At 54.3% G+C, this 21,823-nt stretch overlaps 1 protein-coding gene across 1 annotated transcript; it reads left to right on the forward strand.

The window, feature by feature from the left end:
• Nucleotides 1-3,521: 3,521 nt before the first annotated feature.
• On the forward strand, nucleotides 3,522-21,656 carry PLCD1 (phospholipase C delta 1). The gene is made up of 15 exons (XM_004704073.2): nucleotides 3,522-3,636; nucleotides 7,115-7,279; nucleotides 10,839-11,067; nucleotides 17,581-17,710; nucleotides 17,820-18,051; nucleotides 18,534-18,735; nucleotides 18,876-19,020; nucleotides 19,097-19,246; nucleotides 19,340-19,498; nucleotides 19,699-19,858; nucleotides 20,041-20,157; nucleotides 20,606-20,784; nucleotides 20,879-21,011; nucleotides 21,095-21,244; nucleotides 21,386-21,656. Exons 1-15 carry the CDS (start codon nucleotides 3,522-3,524, stop codon nucleotides 21,469-21,471), a joined length of 2,352 nt encoding a protein of 783 aa, XP_004704130.1. The 3' UTR covers nucleotides 21,472-21,656.
• Nucleotides 21,657-21,823: the final 167 nt, after the last annotated feature.

A 21,823-nucleotide genomic window follows, 5' to 3' on the forward strand; every position in this document is an offset into this window, starting at 1 on the left:
GTGATTAATCACTATGCTTTATGTTTAATTATGTTCAGTTTGTAACAATGAAAATACATCCTGCATATCAGATATTTACATGACAATTCATAACAGTAGCAAAATTACAGTTATGAAGTAGCAACGAAAATAATGTTATGGTTGGGGGGAGTGGTCACCACAACATGAGGAACTGTATTAAAGGGTGGCAGCATTAGCAAGGGTGAGAACTCCTGGCTTGGAGTTAGAGACTTTGGTGCCCACCACCCATCCATCTAACCAGTAGTGGAGAAGAGCAGAGCCTCTCTGCCCTCCACTGAGTTCAGGGGATTCCGATATGTCTCCGGTCTGTTTCCTCAGCCCAGGAGATCTTGCCATGTCCAAGGGGAACCTTGCTGTGTGCCCAGAACTGTTGCCTTCACACCATTAGCCAGAGCTTGCCAAGCAACCTCATCCATCTGGGTCATGGGACACCTGCCCCTTCCAATCCTCTCTCTCCCCTTCAAAGGTCAGAGCCAACCTGTGCATGCCTACCAGATGGCCAGGAGAGAGGCCAGGCAGCTCAGAGGACCACACTGCAGACTTCTGCTTTCTCCCTCACCATCCATTGGGCATTGCAGTCTGCCTTGTAACCTGCCACCCTTCCACTCAGCCCCTGGTTGCTTTAGGCATGGCTGAAGCCTCAACTCCCATTAGAATGGGCTCTGCCCTCCCTGCCTGTTTCTTCACCCCATCCTTCGCCCTGGGCAGCCCTGTGATCTTCCCTGAGAGTCCCCCCCACCACCCTACCCCCCACACGGAGTTTCAGCCAGAGCCTCTCAGCCCTGTGGCAGGGCTTGGCCTCCAGGGTTGTGAGTCCTGGCTCATCCTATTTGAAGCCTGCCTCCTCTTTCCGGGAGGCTAGTTTGGACACGTTGACCCCAAGCTGTTTTCCCTGAAGGCCTTGCTACTTCTAGCTAGTCACCCAAAATTAGCTCCTTGAACTGCATTCTCTCCTCCCTGTAAATCCAGATGGGCGGGAAGAACCTGTAAGGAGACTTGGTGGAGAGAGGAGTGGACACTGTGTTGAGTGCTGTTCCAAGCTGTCTACACTTGCATTGGAGACCCTGCTTCCTCGCCCCCTTCACAGCTGGGCCCAAGGCCCTGGACACGTGCTGCAGGACCACAGCCTCTGGCTTGGGCAGTGGGTGACCAGCTACGCGAAGATACTCGTGATTCCCAGCCGTGGCTTCAGGGCCCAGCTAGATATGAGATGTCCCTTCTGTCCTCACCCCGATCATGGACCCTGAAGGGAGACAGCCTGAGTTCAAGTCTTTTTCATCCCAGACAAATCCCTTGCTTTCTGTGCCTCAGTTGCTGTAGGCATTTAGAACAGGGTTATGTTTGGGCATCGCCTGTGCGTTACTGTCTACCTCTCCATCTGCACCTTCCAGATCTTTGGGAGGCGAGAGCACGCTAGGGGAAGTGTGGTGAAACCAGGTTACAGAACCAAGGGGCTCCCTCCGGTGCCTCCCTTACCCTTGCCCCTCCACCATGCTCCCTCCGTGCTCTCTCCATTCTGGCCAGGTCTGGACTGGCTCCTCCAGGAGACCCCCAGATGTGCTCAACAGGGCCCTCCTCCCCTGGCTTTCCCCTCAATGAACACACCCACCTCCGCTAACTTTCCTCATAGCCCTTGGAAGACAGGTGGTGAACGGTGGGGGGGGGGGGGAAACCTCATCTAGCCCCACGAGGACTGGGTTCAACTGCTGACCTTGAGCCAACCAGCACGCCACCAGGGCTCCCTCAAACTCATTGCTACAAAGTCAATCCTGACTCAGAGTGACCCTATATGAGCCACTCACTAAGGTGGGCCAAAAGTCAGTATGTCCAAGAGATGATCGCCCCAGCCCATCTAGCAAGGGGGCTGCTGACCTCACTTCAGTTTCTTTCAGTCTGTCTGTGCCCTGCCCACACTGCACAGACAAACATTGACCTCAGCATCTTACTAAACTGTGACCCGGACCACTCCGCCAATCAAGGGAAACCTGTGGAGCCAGGGATTTCAGGGCCAGGTCTTTTTTCAATGAATAGAACAAAATGCATAGGAGTACAACCATCACGAATAACACCGAGCTGTGGCTTTATCCACGGACCCCTGTGTGGTTTCTCTGTAAGGCTCCCCTGACCCTCTGCGCCAAGGCCCTGCCCCTGACTGTGCCCGTAGTAGATCAGCTCATCTACACTCCCAGATTGCTCAGAATGGAGCCCCTGTGGGGTGCTTTACACGAGTCACTCTGAGATTTCAAGGTAGTTCTTGTTGCTTCCCGTCTGTGCTAAGAACTGGTTTTCCCAGTGACCTGACTCACTGCTGTCGCTGGTGACTGGGGTTGCAGTTAGGTTAATGGAAGAATTTTTAAGAGTCATAGAGCAGCAGCAGCGAGGAGGGAGTGAGTCAGGTCCCTGGGTGGAGCCTGTACTTGGCACACAACAGGGTTCAACAAATAACTGGCTAGTGAATGAAAGGAAAGCTGTCGTGTGCATGAAAGGACCCCACTGTTTGCAAGCACACTGACAGCACAGTTCTGAATAAGTTGAAATCGTTCTCATTTATACATTTAAGCAAGCCTCCTGGATGGAATCTTTTAAGATCAGTGTTTTATTTCCCCCCCTCCCAATTTATTCGTATCCAAAGTTTGGAGGGAAGCTGACGGAGTGAAACGGGCTTGCCTGAAGTTCACAAGTGATGTAGGAACTGCAAGTTGAGTTACGATCATTTCCTTGAGTAATCGTGGGAAATTATTTGGCAGGTTCTGTCACCGCCCCACCCTAGCTCCGCTGGGCTCCGGCGCCAGAGCTGCGATCCCAGGTGACCAAGGGAGCCCCTCACCCGGCCCCGTTCTCCCTCTCTCCTCCAGCTTCAGACCGGGGTTTAAAATCCGTGGCTCAAGCCCCCCCAATGGCGGAACTCCACTTGCACTCTGCCGCCGGCGGCCTGGGCACCGCCTTCCCAGTGCGAGATCCTCCCGTTTTGCCTCCTAGTCTTTGGTTCGGTTGTGGTCTGCTTGCTGGGTTATAACTGCATCCACGTCGCCTCCCCAGCTTGGCTCCCAGCCTGGATTCCGCTTCCAGCCAGGTTCCTCCACCTCCTGGCCTCTGGCTCCGCCCTGATCCGCTTTCAGGGCTCCGACTTCGCCATGAATCCGTTTCCTGTCTTACACATCTGGCCCACTCGGCCTTGGGTGCCCCTCCTCCTCCCCGCTTCCTAAGATCTGGCCCCACCCCCTCCCCACCAGACTCCGCCCTCTCCCCGCCTCCTGGGTGAAGACCCCGCCTCTCCCGGGATGGCTCCTCCCTCAGCACGGATTTCTCTCTTAGCCCGCCTCTGGAGCCTAGCCACTACCCCTTCCCTGGTTCCGCCTCCCGGGTTCTGGCTCCGCCCCTCATGCTTGAGCTCCGCCCCCTATCTCTTGGGCCGCGATTCGGGCCCTCTAGCTCCAGAGCTAGAGGCTGCACTGTGCTGGGCCAGCCTCGGAGGGCGGCAGGCGCACAGAGGAGCAGCCATGCAGTGCTTGGGCTGCCGGAGCCGGAGCTGGAACTGGAGCTGGGGCCGCTCCAGGGAGCTCTACCTGCGGGAGCAGAGCCTCAAGGTGGCAGCACTCAATGGGCAGAGGCTGGGTAAGGGGCGCCGAAGTCCTCCGACCTGTAGGAAGCTGGAAGGCAGGTGGGGCAGGGCACAGACTACATGTCGCTGAGCATGGGGTGGGGACGGAACAGACTCTTGTTCGGTCTTTGATGGGGCTGTTTGGTGTTTCTGTGAGCGCGACACGCTGTGGGCAGCGTCTATAGAGGTGGCACCTAGGGGGAGTACTGGGGGAATTTGTTATCCTTCCTTTTAAGCTGCCTGTGCCTCTCTCCAACCTCCCCTCCTTACCACCTTTGACCCTTCCCGTTTATACATTTCTGAGGCACCACTAAATATGTCACCTGGTGCATAACTGGTATGACAACCCAAAGGACTGATCACCATGTGTGTTGTCCCCATATTTGATAAAGTGACAGCAAATGACCCAGTGGGGACAGAGCGATCCTGCCGGTGTGAAACTGTAGACTGCTGTGCATCAGTGAAGGTGTGTGTTGCGGTGTAACCTGGAGTGTGGCCTTGTGGGTCTGTGGGTGTCTGTGTGTAACCCAGGGTGACTGTGGTGTGACATGAGTTGTCTGATGAGGTGGCATGGGGCCATGTGGGAAAGTGATGGTTGTATAAGTTACTCTTTCCAAGCTTGAGCCCTGACTCTACGATGTAACTTCCTTGAGCCTGAACTTCTTCATCGTAAAATAGAAATGATCAGGGTGCCTTCCTCACCCGGGGGATTAAGTACAGGTGCTGGTTATTTATGTAAGCGTTAGATAAATAATATCTGTGTACTTAACATGTATTAATATTAACTCTTATTCTGCTGGCTGCTCTTATTATGACCATCATCATGATGCTCCACTGGTGCTATCTGTGGCTGTGTGTGATTAAATGTAGTTGGTTGTGTGGCGTGACTGTGTCCCAGGCCCTGGTGTGAGTCAATTATATACTACCCCAGACATATAACAGGACTCCTGGCACCCACTGAGCCCCCATTAGTTCCCACAGGACTCTCTGAACACACGATATGTCCACCTTCGGGTGTGCAGCTAGCCTGGCAGGTTGGAGATTGTATTCTGGCTGAGTGGGTGGGACTGTGGTCTCCATGTCCACAGACCTTCTGGGAGGTGGGTCTGGCAGCCCCAAAGCCTCAAAAACAAAAAGGCCCCCACCAAGACATGGAGATGGAGGTGTCCACCCAGGTTCCCCAGTGACCCAGAGAGAGAGCTAAGTAGCATTTACCTCTCTGGAATTACCAAGGCCCGCTGGGGCTGAAGGCCATGGTCCGGAAGCCATGTTGGCAGTCGGGGGGCTTATCTCTGCCTGGCCATAGATAGGAGCCCAGCCTGGCTCCAGGACAGGATGAACATATCATCTCCTCAGGGAATTTTCCAGGACTGAGGGTGGAGCTCCCCTTCCGACTTCCCGACCCCTCTAGTCCCATCTGCTCTGTTCCCAGGGGCTTGTCCTGGCATGTGCCCAGCTAGCCAGGTAGAGTGCAGACAAGGGTGTCATTCAGGCTTCAGAAAGGACAAAAGAGTCCCTCAGCAGTGGCTGGAGGTGGCTCTCTCCTCTGGGAGTCAGGAGCCCCCAGGGCTTTGTCCTCCATTTTGGGGCCCACAGACACAGCTACAAACAGCTCGGAACCTTTTTTTTGAGGGGGTGATGGAACCCCTTGGATTGACCGGGAAATGAAATGCTCTTCCTCTGGCAGCTGAGTTGCCTGGGAAGGGTTAGGAGGCCAGCGGTTCTCAACCTGTGGGTCGTGACCCTTTGGGGGGTTGAATGACCCTTTCACAGGGGTTGCCCAATTCATAACAGTAGCAAAATGACAGTGATGAAATAGCAACGAAAATAATTTTATGGTGGGGGTGGGGGTGGGGAGTCACCACAACATGAGGAACTGTATTAAAGGGTCACAGCATTAAGAAGGTTGAGAACCAATGCCTTAGACAAAGGTGGGGGGCCCTGAGGAGGCCAGATATGGCTTCTCCAAGATGGTCCCTACCCCAGTGTGAAGGGGAAACAGGCACAGAGAGGGGAGGCAGCTGCCGGAAGCCGTAGGGAGTTAGTTGAGTGTGAATGCTGGGCTCTGCCCCCACCGGAAGCAGGAGATTGAGGGGACTGGAGTAGCGGGGCAGGCTGAGAAGAGAGAGAATGAGAGAGAGGGAGACAGAGAGGGTCTATTGGGGTTTGGGGATCTAGGCCCAGAAAAGAAGAGATTCTGGATTTCTGAGTGTTTTCCACACAGGGTTCCTGATCCACCACTCCCTCTACTGGAGCAACAGGACCAAAGCCGCCACTTCGTTTGGGGACCAGTGTTGTGGCCCTCTGGCTCTGAAGAGAGCTGTCCGCAGGACCACACGTGGCTAAGGCACGGTGTTTACGTATCTGTCTTTGCCCATCTGTATAGTACAAATATGGGTCAATGAAGTGGCGAGTTTCTCTTTATCAAGCCTGTTGGTAACGGCATCTGCTTGGGAGGCAAGGGCTCCTGGCTAGCCAGGCTGGTGTCCTTTTGGCCTCTCCAATTTGGGCCTGCTAGGACAATGGGCACGTATCTTTGGGAACCCATGTCTCTGATGAGCAGAGGTCTTTGAGAGCAGGGAGGCGGGGAGACGAAGCAACCAGGGTGTGCTGTGTCCTGCCGGGCTCTGGTGCAGGCCCTGCTTCAGCTTATGAAAGAGCTGTCCTGTACTTCAGGGTTGCTGTACCCTGAGGGTCCCCGACCAGGACAATCAGACATGGGAGTGGTCCAGGGATGGCCAGGGACCAGGGATAACCCAGCAGGACAGGCCAGTCTAGGGTGGGCTCATCTCTATCTTATCTCTCTCTTCTCTCAGTAACCCAGTCGGACAGGTTCAAGTCAGGGGTGGGGGCAGCAGAGATATGCATAAGGGGCCCACCCAACCAACCAATTCCAGCTGTTGTGATTGAGTGCCCAAGACCCTCCCTAGATACATGCAGCATCTCCTTTAGCCGGCAAGCCTCTGTTAGTTATCAGCCCCACATTAGAGACAGGAAAGCAGCCGCCCAGCCCCATGAAGTCACTTGCCTAGGCTGCACAACTGAGCAGGAAGGGGATTTGTGATTCCAGAAGCATTAACGTTGGGAGGTTGCTGGGGTCTAGTGCTACACTACATCTACCCATTTCTTTTCTGTTCCACCCGATCTTTTGGTCCTAGCTTCCTTCAGTTCACTCTGACCCCTGAGTGTCACCATGGAGGGTCCACCTTATCTTGCAAGCGCCAGGCTCTTTTGGGGGGACTGGGCTCCTGAATCCAGCTGGACTGGATGAGTTGCCTTCCCTTTGTCCATTCAGCCATGGGCGGCAGGTCACTGGGTAAAGTGTGACCTTCTGAGATTTAGTAGGGCCACTTCAACTGGTGATCAGAGATGGCTTCCTGGAGGAGGTAGGGTGGGCAGTAGTGAAGCATGAGTGAAGGTGGGCCAACTCAGGTCCCCGGGCAACAGGGACGCTGGGGTACAAATGGTCTCCTGGCTGCTCTGTGTCTACAGGCTTGCAGAATGACGAGGACCTACAGGCACTGCTCAAGGGCAGCCAGCTCTTGAAGGTGAAGTCCAGCTCCTGGCGGAGAGAGCGCTTCTACAAGTTGCAGGAAGACTGCAAGACCATCTGGCAGGAGTCTCGCAAGGTCATGCGGACCCCTGAGTCCCAGCTATGTGAGCACCGGGGGGCTTCGGGCGAAGGGGCAGAGCGTGGAAACGGAGGCTGACTGGGGTGGAATGGGATTGAGCGTCAGCCATGAAACAGGACTACAGATGGAGAAACTGAAGCCCAGTCTGGTTTCCAGGACTAGATAAGGAAGCAGGCTGGCCGCTGGGATGGGAGAGAACCAGTTTGTCCCCTCCAGGGAAACGGGGACCCAGTCTTGGGCTGGAGGCAGCAGTCATGGTAGGAGGAAGATGCTAGGGATTCCAGGCCAGAGCGGGGGCCACAGCTGGGGAAAGCAAAAGGAGGGAGGGGCTAGCGGTGTTGTCTGAACCCTCCAGTATCCACCCAGGCAGTGTAGGAAGGAGGGAAGATGGGCGGGCTAGGTATGGAGCGGCCAAAAGCCAGGCCCAAAGTCCAGGAGCAGACAAAGTAGTTTTACTTCCGCATATCTTCGGCCTGAGTGTGAGCTGGAGCTGCCGAAGCAGCTTCTCCTTGGGACTGAGACCGAAGAAGGGACATTGGGGATGGAGGAGAGCTGGGAGACACAGAAAGAGGCCAGGCCTGTGGTGTTTCCCCGAGGGTGTGAGTCTGAGAGCTTTCTGGAAACTTCCAGCCTTCAAAGCTTCGCTGACTTCTACCTTTTGAGGCAAGAATTCTCCAAAGAGGCTGTGAAATGAGACCTTCTCTTGCCATAGCTCTGCACCTGTACTTGCTGCGAGCAGTTTAGACCTGCACGTCTGAGAGAACTTTTTATGATGACAGGCATGTTCTTCATCGGCCTGGTAGCCACCAGCCACCCATGGTTGTAGAGTACTCGGAATGTGGCTGGTGTGACCGAAGAAATAAGTTGTTCGTTTTACTTAATTTTAAAACGAATGCACATTGATAAGGGGCCGGGGTGGCACAGGCAGTTGGTGAATGAGCTGCTAAACCGAAGTATCGCGGCTCAGACCCAGTGACTCTATGGAAGAAAAAATCAAGGCCGTCAGCTTCCCCAAAGATCACAGCTGAGAAAACCCTGTGGGGCAGTTCTCCCGGTAACACGTGGGGCGCCATCATGGGGGAACTGCCGTCACTGCCCAAGCAACAACAGATACTTGAAAAGATACATGTAGCCCATTGGTTCAGACAGACAGAATCAGCTGACCCTTGGAATCGTTACATCCTGGATTTCACCGCAGCTCACCTCAGCTCAAATCAAATAACCCAAATGGTTCCATCAGGTGGCTCCCCACTCCCGGTGACCCCACACCCATCAAAATAAAACTGGGCGCACGGGGGTGGGAGGATTTTCCTGGCTGAGGCTGCTTAGAAGCAGAGCGAAGGCTGGAGGCACCAACCAAACACGGAACCATCCGTGCAAATCAGGGATTCCTTCCCTCCGAAGCCCGCAAAAAGCCAAAGCAAGCCCAGCCTGTAGCATGGCCCTGTGAGACAGAGCGGCACTGCCCCGGAGGTTTCCAGGACGGAAGCCTTTATAGGAGCAGACTGCCACGGCTTTCCTGCGGGTTCCAACTGCCCCCAGCGCACCCCACTGAAGCCTGACCCCCGCTAATCCTCTATCCATTCACCCCACCCTGGGTTACGGAGAGGCAGGTCTGTCCACAAGCCGGTCCACTGAGGTGGAGGGGGTGGTGGAAGCAGACTTCTGTGACAAACCCCAGGTGGGAAGGGAACAGGGAGAAGAGAAAGGCCAGGCTATGGAGGCACCTCAAATGAATGCCCTAAAGGTGCGTTTTCCCCAGGAAGCAGCTGCCAGACCTCAGATGGGTGTGCAGAAACACCTGAGGAGACACGCCCAGCCGATGGCCTGCGGATGGCAGGGCAGGAGCTGAGGCAGGCCAGGGGCAGGGGCAGGGGCAGGTAGGGCTGTGGATACGGAAGGTTTCTGAGCAAGGCAGGATCTGAGGGGCTGGGGTCCCCCAGAGCCTGCATCTGTTCCAGCCCAGACCCCCGCCACATAGCACGCGAGAGTATATGGGGCTTGGCTTGGAGTCTGGCTCCTGTTCTAGTGGGGGTTCCGGGTCTGCTGCTGGTGGGGGCAGGGTGGGAACAGGCATCTTACACTGAGCCCAGGGATATGTCTACCACATGGTGGAGGGGCGGGCGCCAAGCAGAGGAATGGGACACTCAGGCCTTACACTGGGTGAGCAAAAGGGGCAGGACTAGCATTCTGGGCAGGAAAGGCAGTGTGAGCCAAGGTGCCCAGTGAGACTGAGGAAGGGCCTGCACCTGAGAGGAGGGCTGCAGGGGCGGCAGGTCCAGGTTTGGGGACCCGGGTGTGCTCAGGCGAGGCGCTTGCCCCGTGTGGCCCCAGGAGACCTTTCTCCAGTGGCCTGAGCATACCTGTGGCCGAGACCCTGCTCTGGGCCAGGCCGCAAGGTTTCCCTTGTCCTCAACTGAATTTTACTCTGGGGAAAGGAAGGCCCAGAGAGGCCAGGTGAGAAAGCAGCGGAGCTGCCCTTCCCCCCCCCCCCCCAACCCCCCCCCCCCCCCCCCCCCCCAATCTCTCCAGCTCTGCTTCCCGTCCCATAATGCCCCCCTCAGCACACCATTGACTTACCTCCTCTGTCAGCTCCAGCTCCCAGAGGCAGACAAGGACTATCAGCACTGAAGGCTTCTGGACTTTCTCTGGGGCAGGGGTCTGACATCCTGTATTCACTCCCAGCTGGGGGCTGCAGCGACTGCAGCTGGGGTGGGGCCCAGCAAGGCACAAGAAGTTTCCCCTGCACCCCAGGTGGCCTGGGGCTCATGTGTCCTGATCCTCAGAGCCTGCTGACCTGGTTGGGCACAGCTCTCGCCACTCATGGGGCCTGTGAGCTGGAGGGACAGTCTGGATTCCAGCTTGGGACCAAGTGTCTCACCGTTGGGGCATGGGAAAGGGGCAGACAGAGCCTGGCTTCTGCTATGGGAGGCCAGTAGGAACCTGGAGGAGCTGCAGGCAGGGCCCTTCCTGAAGCGCTGAATGCTGGGCTGAGACAGGTGGGCCTTCCCCCAGGCTCTCAAGGGTAGAATGATGTAATTGCTCCACCCCTGAGCGCACCCTCCTGTTGGGGCCCTGAAGGACCCAGCCTCCCTCCACCCACTGCCAAGGGGCTCCCTGATTTTCAGGACACAGACAGACAGGGGGCATTTAGTCCAGATTCAGGCCCCCTGCTCCCTGAATCCAGGCAGGCCTGAGCACAGGGGGCCCCAGCTTGTGGGCTTTCCTGGTCGTGGGCAGGAGGACATGTCCAAGTCAAGATGGATTGGGAAGGTTGGTGGCTCTGCTAACAGGCCCCCAGCTCCACAATCAATCTCCTGCTGCACCCCAGCCCTCCCTCAGCACCCCTGTTCACCTCCCATGCCCAGGACCCAGGGCCGAGGGGTCCCAGGCACCCTGACCACCTTAAGTCTCTGTGGCTTCCACTCTGCCTCCTTCATCTGTCTCTCTGTCTCTGTCTTCCTCCTTTCTGTCCTACCTCGTCTGTCCTGCTCCTCTCCTTTCTCTCCTTCAGGACCCAGCCCCAGCCCCAGCCCTGTGCCTCACGGCTGGCTCTGTCTGCCCCCCTCGCCCCCTGTGCACAGTCTCCATTGAGGACATCCAGGAGGTGCGGCAGGGCCACCGCACCGAGGGCCTGGAGAAGTATGCCCGGGACGTGCCAGAGGACCGCTGCTTCTCCATCGTCTTCAAGGACCAGCGCAACACACTGGACCTCATCGCCCCCACGCCAGCCGACACCCAGCACTGGGTGCAGGGTTTGCGCAAGATCATCCACCACTCAGGCTCCATGGACCAGAGGCAGAAATTGCGGCAGTATCCTTCCTTGTGGTGGTGACCACGGACTGTGGGTGTCTCTGGGGCAGCTTGGCTATGGAAGGGAAGCAGAGAAGGTGCCTGGAGCCCTCTTGGGTCTGTTCCATCCAAAGGCTTGAGGGCCAGAGAGCTGTGCCACCCCCGGTGGCAGTTGGGGGGGTGGTGCCCTCTCCTCCTCCTTGTGGGGCCAGCGTGGAGTTGAGACACTGAAGACCCAGTGGCGATCGCTTTAATCACGTTTCCCTGTAGGATTGTGGGTGGTGCCGTGGCCATTCTAGGCCACGCTTCTGGGAGTGATCAAGTCGTTGTCACCCCCCACTTCCCGCCCCTCCCCGGCATGGTGTGCAGGCCAGCCTGTGCGCTTCAGACAAACCCACTGCACAATCTAGGGGCCCAACAACCAACTAGTCGGTGGTGGTGGCGCTAAGTGACCAGGCTTCTGGTCTGCACAGAACACACCAGCTCCGGCTTCTTTTGTGTATGACAGCTCGTTGAGCTAGGATTCACACGCCACACAGCCCTGCCACTGAGCGGACCACTCCGAGGCTTTCGGCGTGCTCAGAGTTGTACAGCAAAATTAGCTGGAGATATTCCCCTTACCCACCCGCCCCTCCCAAAGAAAGCCTGCACCCTTTAACAGTTACTTTGCATGTCTCCCCAACCTCCCCAACCCTCAGTATCCCACCAGTTGTGGTGGGGTTGATCCTGACTCGTGGGAACTCATGGCATGTGTGACAGTAGAACTGTACAACTCCTTAGGGTTTTTCGGTGGCTGAAGGCTTTTCAGAAGTAGATGCTAGACCATTTTTTCCAATGGCACCTCTGGGTGGCTCACCCAGCCACTACCTAATGGCTCCTCCCAAATGCTGTCTCTTAGACATTTGTCTCTTCTGGGTCTTTCCTAGAAATAGAGTCATAAAGCCTTAGGTGACCAGCTTTGTTCACTTGACGTTGCCCTCAAGGTTCATTGAAGCCGTGCCTCCTTTCTGGTAGAGGAAGGTGCTCCATTACCTGGCTCTGCCACACTTTGTTTTACTTATCCGGTTGTTCATTGAGGACATTCGGTCGTTTCCTCTGGGGGGCTCTGCTAATTAATGTTGCTTTGAACATTCTTGTACAAGTACACTTGTCTGTGTGCGCTCGCGTCTACAGACATGTTTTATTCCTCTTGGGTATCAAGCTAGGAGCACACCTGCTGGGTCATATGGGAACCATATGTTCAGCCTTTTGAGGCACTGCCACCGGTTTCCAAAGTGGCTGTCTCATTTGCATGTCTACCTGCCGCTGCTGAGGACTCTGCTTTCTCCCAGCTCCCCATACGTGTTCTTGTCTGCCGTTTGGATGGTAGCCCTCCCAGTGGGTGTGAAAGGAGCCCTGGCGGTGACATGTTACACGCGGGGCTGCTAACCCTGAGGTCCAGAGTGTGGAATCACTGGGAGAAAGAAGAGGCTTTCTAATTCTCTAAAGAGTGACACTCTCGGAACGCCACAGGGGCAGTTCTACTTTGCCCTGAAGGGCTGCTACGAATCTGAATCCACTCAATGGCAAGGAGTAGTGCGTAGTGGGCATGCAGTGGTATCTCATTTGGTTTAGATTTGCATCTCTAATGAGATTGGCTAATGAGATTGGTGATAGCCCCACATCTCCCTGATGGCTAATGAGATTGGTGATAGCCCCCACAATCAAATGGGTTGGGTTCAAGGGGTGATTGTATAATGGAGGGGTAATTTTTTCCCCCCAAATCTAAGCAATTTAATTATTGTCCAATCATGTTTCCTGGGCCATGGTGCAGAGTATTTTGCATCTCTTTTTAATTTTCTAAAATAAATCATTTTACTGGGAGGTCTTACAGCTCTTAAAAAACAATCCACACATCAATTGTATCAAGCACATTTGTGCATATGTTGCCATCATCATTTCCAAAATATTTTCTTTCTACTTGAGCCCTTGGTATCAGCTCCTCTTTTTTCCTCTCCCTCCCTCCCTTTCCCACCCTCATGAACCCTTGATGATTTATAAATTATCTTTATTTTCATATTTTACACTGCCCACTGTCTCCCTTCACCCATGTTTCTGTTTTTTGTCCCCTTGGGGGGGGGGCGTTGCATGTCCACCATTGTGATCGGCTCCCCCTTTCTCCCCCTTCTTCCTTCACCGTCCCTCTACATTCATGGTATTGCTACTCTGAGGGGTTCACTTGTCCTGGATTCTGTGTGTCGAAAGCTCTTATCTGTAGCAGTGTACATGATCCGCATGATCTAGCCAGATTAGTAAGGTAGAACTGGGTCATGATAGTGGGGGGTGGGGCCGGATGAGGAAGCATTAAAGAACTAGAGAAATATTCTGTGTTTCTTGGTGCTATACTGCACCCTGACTGGCTCATCCCTTCTTTGTGACCCTTCTGTCAGGGAATGTCCAATTGTCTACAGTGGCCCTTGAGTCTCCATTCTGACCCCCATCGATCACATCAAATTGGTTGCTTCTTTTGGGTCTTCTGATGCCTGATACCTGATCCTGTAGGCACTTCATGATCACACAGGCTGGTGTGCTTCTTTCATGTGGGCTTTGTTGCTTGTCTGCTAGATGATTGCTTGTTTGACTTCAAGCCTTTAAGACCCCAGATGCTACATCTTGTAATAGCCACGCACCATCAGCTTTCTTCCCCACATTTGCTTATGCACCCATTTTGTCTTCAGCAATCATGTTGGGAAGGTGAGAATCACAGAATGCCAGGTTATTAGAACAAAGTGTTGAGGGAGGACTTGAGTAGAGCCCAATGTCCATCTGCTATCTTAATACTTAACCTATAAATATATTTACAGTTTAATATCCCTATCATTAGTTATTAATATATTTACATATGTACATGCTTATGTTTATACCTCTATAAATGTCTTTTGCCTCTATTTCTTTTTACTTTCCTCCTGTCCCACTATCATGCTTGACCTTCATTTGGCTCTCAGTAATTCCTCTTGGCTACATTGCACTGCATGAAATTCCACCAGGCATCCTATGCCCTCCTCCCCATCAAGTTTAGATCCCTTGTTGTTCCCTTGTCCCTGGGTTTGTTGGCTTTCTCCTCCCTTTCCCCCACCTCCTCCTCTCCCCTGTCCCCCCAAAACTGTTGGTCCCATTGTTTTCTCCTGGGGATTGTTTATCCTGCTTATCTTATGTAGATAGACATGAAAAAGAAAACAACAACCCTATGAATAGTTCCAGATCTGTCTGCTGACCCTTATGAATGTTTTCCAGTCAGGTCTGATGCAGTGCCAAGCCTGCCCCTGGGTCAGAATTCCTTGGGGATTTTGTTGCTTTGATCCTCTTGCTGCTCTGTGTTATACCCTGGTGGCGGGGGAGGGGTGGTGGTGTCAGACTGGGCACAATTCCCTCATGGTGTCTTCCAGTGCTGTCCCCCATAGCACTGTGGGTCAGTAAGGGGACGTCGTGTCAATTGAGGGGTAAATTAAAGAGACATCAGACAAGATAAAGCATGCAAGTCCGCTGGAACTGCTATGACTTTAGGAGCAGGTCTGTGCAGAGAAAGAATATATTTTCAACCAAGGCTTATATGCACTCTAGGGGGACATGCAAGCCCCCCTAATTACAGATAACCACATATGTAACAGGAGGGGGATGAGCTAGGGGTATACATGCAATAGGAAGTGGGGGCAGTAGGGGCACACATGTGACATGAAGGCATACATGTAACAAGATAGGCAGGCTCTAGAGTCAATATGTCAGCCTAGCCTTGGTCTTCTCTGAATTGGCTTTGACCTTAGGAATCTCTGGGTTCTCCTTCAGGGGAACAATCCATTATCCTTATCAGAAGGGAGTGGGTTCTATTCAGGGTGGGACAGACAATAGGGTCTGATTGCCTTAGATGGCTGATAACCTTTAGGCAGTTAGCCTTTAAGCAGTTGACCTCCAAGTGTATAGTCAGTGACCATGTGTTTGCAAACAGCACCTTAGATTTGGCATTATTATGGGGGGACTTCCTGGAGAATAACTTTACTTAGGAGAATGTGATTGGAGCGCAACTCCAACCCATGAATGTGAAGGTCCCTCCACGGGAGCCCCGGCCTCCCAAACTCCTGAATGTGTGAATACTGAGAGTTTGTCCTCAGACACTCTCTTCCCAGTTCTGCTTCCCACAGGTTGGTTCTCTTGTCTTGTGCTGGTTGACCATTTATATATCTTCTTTGAAGAAATACATACTCAGATCTTTTGTCCTTTTAAAAACTGAGTTATTGATCGTTTTGTTATTGAGTTGTAAGAATTTCTCTCTATATGTTGTAGATACCAGTCCTTGATCAGATGTATGACTTGCAAATATTTTTCTCCCAAACTATGGGCTTTCTCTTTATTTCCTTGATGATATTTTTTGTGGCACAAGTTTTTAGTTTTGATAAAGTCCAGTTTATCCACTTTTTCTTTGGTGTCATATTAAAGAAAACTTTATGTGACCCAATAGATTTACTCTATTTTCTTCTAAGAATGTATAGTGTTAGCTCTTACATTTAAGTCTCTGATCCATGTTGGGTTAATTTCTGTGTATGGTGTGAGGTAGGGATCCAACTTCACCTCTTGCATATAGATACCCAGTTGTCCCTGCACCATTTCTTTAGATTATTCTTCCCCCAGTGAGTCATCTTGGCAGCATTGTCAAAAATCAACTGATCATCAATGTCAGAGTTTATACTACTCCGTTCATCTATCTGTCTGTCCTTGTGCCAGCATCACAAGGTGCTGTAACTGTAACTTTGTAGTAAGTTTTGCATTTGGGAAAGGTGAGCCTTCTAATTTTGTTGTTCCTTTTCAAGCTCCTTTGGGCTATTCTGGGTCCCCTGGATTTCCACATCAACTTCAGGATCAACTTGTCAATTTCTACAAACAAATAGCCAGCTGGGATGTTGATAGAGATTGTGTTGAATCTGGATGTCAATTTTGAGTATTGCAGTTTTAATCCACTGAATAGGAGAACCATGAACTAGTGATTTATTTCTTTAGTGTTGAGTGTTCCAGTTTTAGTCTTTCTGTATTGAAACAACAAATAACATTGCAAAGACTATCTCTGTGCATAAGACTTTTTGGGTATTTAGTATTTCTTTCTTTTATTTTAACAGTTTCATTGACATATAATTCACATTTCATACAATTCAATGGTTTCAACATATTAAAGAGTTGTGTAATCATCACAATATATTTGAGAACACTTTCTTCATTCTTCTACTCATTATTACTAGCTCCTCGTTTCCCCAACTTCCTTGTCATAACCTGAAGAAATTATTAATCCAGGAACAATCTCTATAGTTTTCCTATCCTGGATTTCATGAAGGAAAAACAAACAGAAATTTAAAAAAAAAACAAACAAAAAAAAACCCCAAGACCCCAATAATAACAAAACAGAAAAGCCTCAATAAAAAAGCAGAAAATAATAAAAACTAGAACAAATTTAAAGTGAATTAAAAGGCAAAACAAGTAATAAATAAATAAGACAAAACAAGTAAGGTGTTAATTTTTAACCTAACTATAGCTGCATCAATCGACTTTCCAGCGCATTGTCTGGTAGCAAGACTCTTCACGTCTTTAGTTTGTGGTCCACAGTCAGAAGGGCTTCACCCTAGGCTTAATCCATGCGAGGAATCAGGAATGGATTTTTAGCTTTCACTGTTAGCCACAGTCTTCTAAAAAAACCAGGTGCTCAGAATATAAGCTCTAATATAGTTGCCCGCTCTGGTCGTGTATTTTATTAACTTGCTGACCTTGATAGATTCCTTCCAGAGTTGTAACATTCCTGCTGATTAAGCTTAAAAGGAATTTTTCCTGTAAGGGAGGGACTGTTACATTTTGGATGTCTAACAAACAAAAACTTAAATGATGTGCTGGTTCTAGTATCTTTTCCTTATGTCCGTACAACAGTTGGGTGCTGGGCCACCACCTGCAAAGCTCATGGTTTGATCCCACCCAGCAGTTCATTCCCACCCTGCCCTGGTGATCTGCTCCCGTAAAGATGATAGCTACGAAAGCCTATGAAGTAGCTCTCCTCTGCCCCATTGCTCTGTGCCCACATCGGCTCAGTGGCGCCTACCAACAACAAAGTACTTTTGTCAAGTTGGCTAACGGTTTTGGAAACCAGAAAGAAGATGTACATTGAAATATTAATAGTAGTATCCTTGGGTGGCTGGGCTCCCGGAGGGCGGGGATGGGGTGGGGAGGGCTGATATGATTGATTACGTTTCTCCATAGTCTGTTGTTTACACTGCGCTCTAGAGTGACAAAAGAAAGGTCTCATGGCCAGCACATAGAAAAGGAGCTCTTAAAAGGATATTTCCCCCCAAAGAAGGCAGCAGGTCTTGAGCCTGAAATGTAGGTGTGCAAGAAGCAGGGAGCCGTGTCTGCTGGTAGGCCTAGCCTCGGCAGTGCTGGGTGCAGGGGTTGAAGGGCTGGGACCTGGCTCTGGCTGGGACCTCAGGGGGTACCAGGGCTCCTGGGCTCTTTCCTTACCTTGCCCAGCTGGATCCACTCCTGCCTCCGAAAAGCTGACAAGAACAAGGATAATAAGATGAGCTTCAAGGAGCTGCAGGACTTCCTGAAGGAGCTCAACATCCGGGTGGATGACAGCTATGCCAGGAAGATCTTCAGGGTGAGGCAGGAAGTGAGGGTTAGGGTCAGGTGGCAGTGGGGTCCCTGATCCTGCCCTGAGGCCCGCGCTGAGCTCTGTCCACACGCTGGCCCTGGCCCTGGTTCCGCAGGAGTGTGACCACTCCCAGACAGACTCCCTGGAGGACGAGGAGATCGAGGACTTCTACAAGATGCTGACGCAGAGGGTGGAGATCGACCGCATCTTCGCTGAGGCTGCGGGGTCCCGAGAGACCCTGTCGGTGGACCAGCTAGTGACGTTCCTACAGCACCAGCAGCGGGAGGAGGCTGCGGGCCCTGCGCTGGCCCTCTCCCTCATTGAGCGCTATGAGCCCAGTGTAACCGGTGAGGGCCTGCCCGGCACTTCGGTGTGCGAGAGGGAAGGGGGCTGGCGGGGAAGGGGGGTCCCTTGTCCGCAGGCAGTACCGCCTGCCCCATTAGAGCAAGCAGACAGGTGGCAGGGCCCAGTCTCCCTCTGTTGGTTCCTCTCCAGGGGGGTTTAAGACCTGCCCATCCCACCCCACCCCCGAATAGCAGACACTGTTTTGTCCCTTCTTGGTGCCTGGCCTTGGGATCCATCTTTGGGAGACGACAGCAGGGTGGGGAAACGTTTCCTGCCTGGGATCATGGGGGACAGAGGAGATGGGGGCCTGCCCACAGGAGCCTGGCGGTGTGGGCACAGAGGAGGAGGAGACAGGAATGGGGTACTCATATCCTGGCACGCAGGCTGAGCCCACTTCCGCGGGCTGTCGGATGTTGAGGGCCAGCTCAGGGCAGAGAGGCCGGCGGCGGCGGGAAGATGTGATAGGATGGCCCCTCCCCCGCAGCCAAGGAGCAGCGGCAGATGACCAAGGATGGCTTCCTCATGTACCTGCTGTCGGCGGACGGCAGCGCCTTCAACCTGGCGCACCGGAGGGTCTACCAGGACATGGACCAGCCTCTCAGCCACTACCTGGTGTCCTCTTCGCACAACACCTACCTCCTGGAGGACCAGCTCACTGGTCCCAGCAGCACCGAAGCCTACATCCGGTGAGAACTGGAGGCGGGGCCAGGCCCGGATGTAGGGCTGGAGGTGCGGCAAGAGGCGGGGCTAGGGGGACTGGAGGCGGGGCAAGAGAAGGGGCTGGGCCCCAGGCCTCCAGGGTCCCAGCTCCATTTCCCGCCCACAGGGCAATGTGCAAAGGCTGCCGGTGCTTGGAGCTTGACTGCTGGGATGGCCCTAACCAGGAACCGGTCATCTACCATGGCTACACCTTCACTTCCAAGATCCTCTTCTGCGACGTGATCAGGGCCATCCGGGACTATGCCTTCAAGGTGGGCACATCCCTAGAAGGGCGGAGGCTAAAGCGGCGGGTGCCCTCCTCCTCCTAACACGCCCTCGGACCCCCAGGCATCGCCCTACCCCGTCATCCTGTCTCTGGAGAACCACTGCAGCCTGGAGCAGCAGCGAGTGATGGCAAGACACCTGCGGACCCTGCTGGGCCCCATGCTGTTGGACCAGCCACTGGACGGGGTCACCAACAGCCTGCCCTCCCCAGAGGTACTGGGGAAGGACATGGGCCCCTGGAGGAGGGGCCTTGGAACTGGCTGGGAGGCCAGGTGGGTTCTGACCAGCCGCCCCCTCGTTCCTCAGCGGCTGAAGGGGAAGGTCCTGCTGAAGGGGAAGAAGCTGGGAGGACTGCCGGCCCCCAACGGGGAGGGCGGCGCTGAAGCCACAGTGGTGTCCGACGAGGACGAGGCTGCAGAGATGGAGGATGAGGCCGTGCGGAGCCGCGTGCAGCACAAGTCTAAGGTCTGGGGCAGGGCCTTCCCCACCCTCACCCCACCCTCACCCCAGGGAGGCCAGCCTGGCCCCTGCTCTCTGTGGTCGCCACGCAGGGCCTCTGCCCACCCACCTCTCTGTGTCCATCTCATCTCTGGGGTTTGGGGCTTTCTCAGTGCCCTCCTTGCTCCAAGCTCTGACTCTCACCTGGGCCTCCCCGTGACCCCCAGGAGGGCAAGCTCAGGCTAGCCACAGAACTCTCCAACATGGTCATTTACTGCAAGAGCGTCCACTTTGAGGGCTTCGCCAAGCCCGGCAGCACCGGGCAGGCCTTCTACGAGATGGTGTCCTTCTCTGAGAACCGGGCCCTCCGTCTGCTCCAAGAGGCGGGTGAGTTGCGCCGCCACCCCCCTATTCTGTAGCTGGAAGGGGCTGGACATCTAGGCTGCCCAGGGCCAGGCTGCCTCCCCACCCCCTCAGGATGTCACCCAGAATTTCCAGACAGAACCAGTGAGTTGGGGTGAGACCACCCCCCCACCACCACCACTTCTGACTAAGCTGTACCCCTGCAGGAGACAGCTTTGTCCTGCACAACGTGGGGCACCTCAGCAGGATCTACCCGGCCAGCTGGAGAACAGACTCCTCCAACTACAACCCCATGGAGATGTGGAACGCCGGCTGCCAGATTGGTAGGGGCCCGCGGGGGCTGGGCTGGGCTGGGGGCTGGGGGGGGCTGGGCTGGGCTGGGGGTGGCGGCGAGAGTTCAGTCCTGAGGGGCCCCAAACCCTGGAGGCCCTGCAGGGACAGCGCTGGGCTCCCATGCAGGGCCAGAGGCAGGGGCCGGTGGGCTCAGGAGGTGGTATTCTGCAGACCTCAGGTTGGAAATACTGGCCACTAGCAAGTCACGATTTCCGAAATCCTACCATTATTAGCACAGCGGTCCTTTAAGATCCAACAGCCGCCATGGAAACTGCGCTTTATGTGGAGTGACCATTCAGGTGGCAGGAGGGCAGTCAGCCTTGGCGTCGACCCTGCTTCAGACTCCCCATGTGACCCTAGGCCTCGGTGTGGCCGGAGTGGGTTGGGCTCCAGGGCCCGGCTCCAGCCCCAGCCCATGACTGTCCTTCCTGTCCGTAGTGGCTCTGAACTTCCAGACCCCTGGGCTAGAGATGGATGTGTACCAGGGCCGCTTCCAGGACAACGGGGCCTGTGGGTACGTGCTGAAACCCGCCTTCCTGAGAGACCCCAACTCCACCTTCAACCCACGCGTGCTGACTCAGGGGCCCTGGTTGACTGAGAAGCGGCTCCGTGTCAGAGTATGAAGGGACATCAGAGGGGCAGGGGCCCACGGGCTTCCCTCCCTGCTCACGGCCGTTGCTGAGCCCCCAGCCGTCCCCTGCTTCTCCTCAGGTCATCTCAGGGCAACAGCTTCCCAAAGTCAACAAGAACAAGAATTCAATCGTGGACCCCAAGGTGATCGTGGAGGTCCACGGCGTGGCCCGGGATATGGCCACCCGCCAGACCGCCGTGGTCACCAACAACGGTGGGTACCGTCAGTGTCTGGGTCGGGCTCAGCCATCTGAGCTGCTGGTGGCTCTGCTGCTGACAGGAGCCTGTTACTCTTAGGGTTCAACCCCATGTGGGACACGGAGTTGGAGTTTGCGGTGTTAGTGCCTGAGCTGGCCCTGGTCCGCTTTGTGGTGGAGGATTACGACGCCTCCTCCAAGAACGACTTCATTGGACAGGCCACCATCCCCTTGAGCTGCCTCAAGCAGGGTGAGTGTCTGACAAGCCAGCAGGGCAGCCAGGGCGGCAGCCAGGAGGCAGGGCCTGGCGTTCCCGAGCTGGGGGGCTGACGGTGCATTGGCACGTCCTCCTGAGAAACAGGAATTCTCTCTGTCTGCTCCCTCCTGCCAGGATACCGCCATGTCCACCTCTTGTCCAAGAACGGAGACCAGCATCCATCGGCCACCCTCTTTGTGGCCATCTCCATCCAGGACTAGGCATGGGGGGGGGCTCTGTACACCCCTGTGTACCCCATCCTGCCTTCAGCTCCAACTTCAGCGTCAGCACCCAGGCGCCGGCCCAGTCCGTGGAGCTGTCCTCGGTTCTGTTAGAGCACTCTGCCGCCGCCCACTCGTCGCGGGGCCAGCCAGGGTGGGGTGATTTTATAAAACGTATGACTCAGCCTGTGATTTCATGACCTGTTTGTCCTTGCCCCAGAGTGGACTACACCTCGCCGTGACTGTGTGACCTGTGTGTCCCAGGGCGCTCTTCTGTCTGTCTGCCCCTCACCCAGCCTGGTTATAAAGGGGTTGTCTGCCCCGCTGATCTGGAGGGACCCACACACGAGTA

This window comes from Echinops telfairi, unplaced genomic scaffold (assembly GCF_000313985.2).
Source record: "Echinops telfairi isolate 266 unplaced genomic scaffold, ASM31398v2 ScPeMD7_7420;HRSCAF=8458, whole genome shotgun sequence".
Classification (NCBI taxonomy): Eukaryota; Metazoa; Chordata; class Mammalia; order Afrosoricida; family Tenrecidae; genus Echinops; species Echinops telfairi.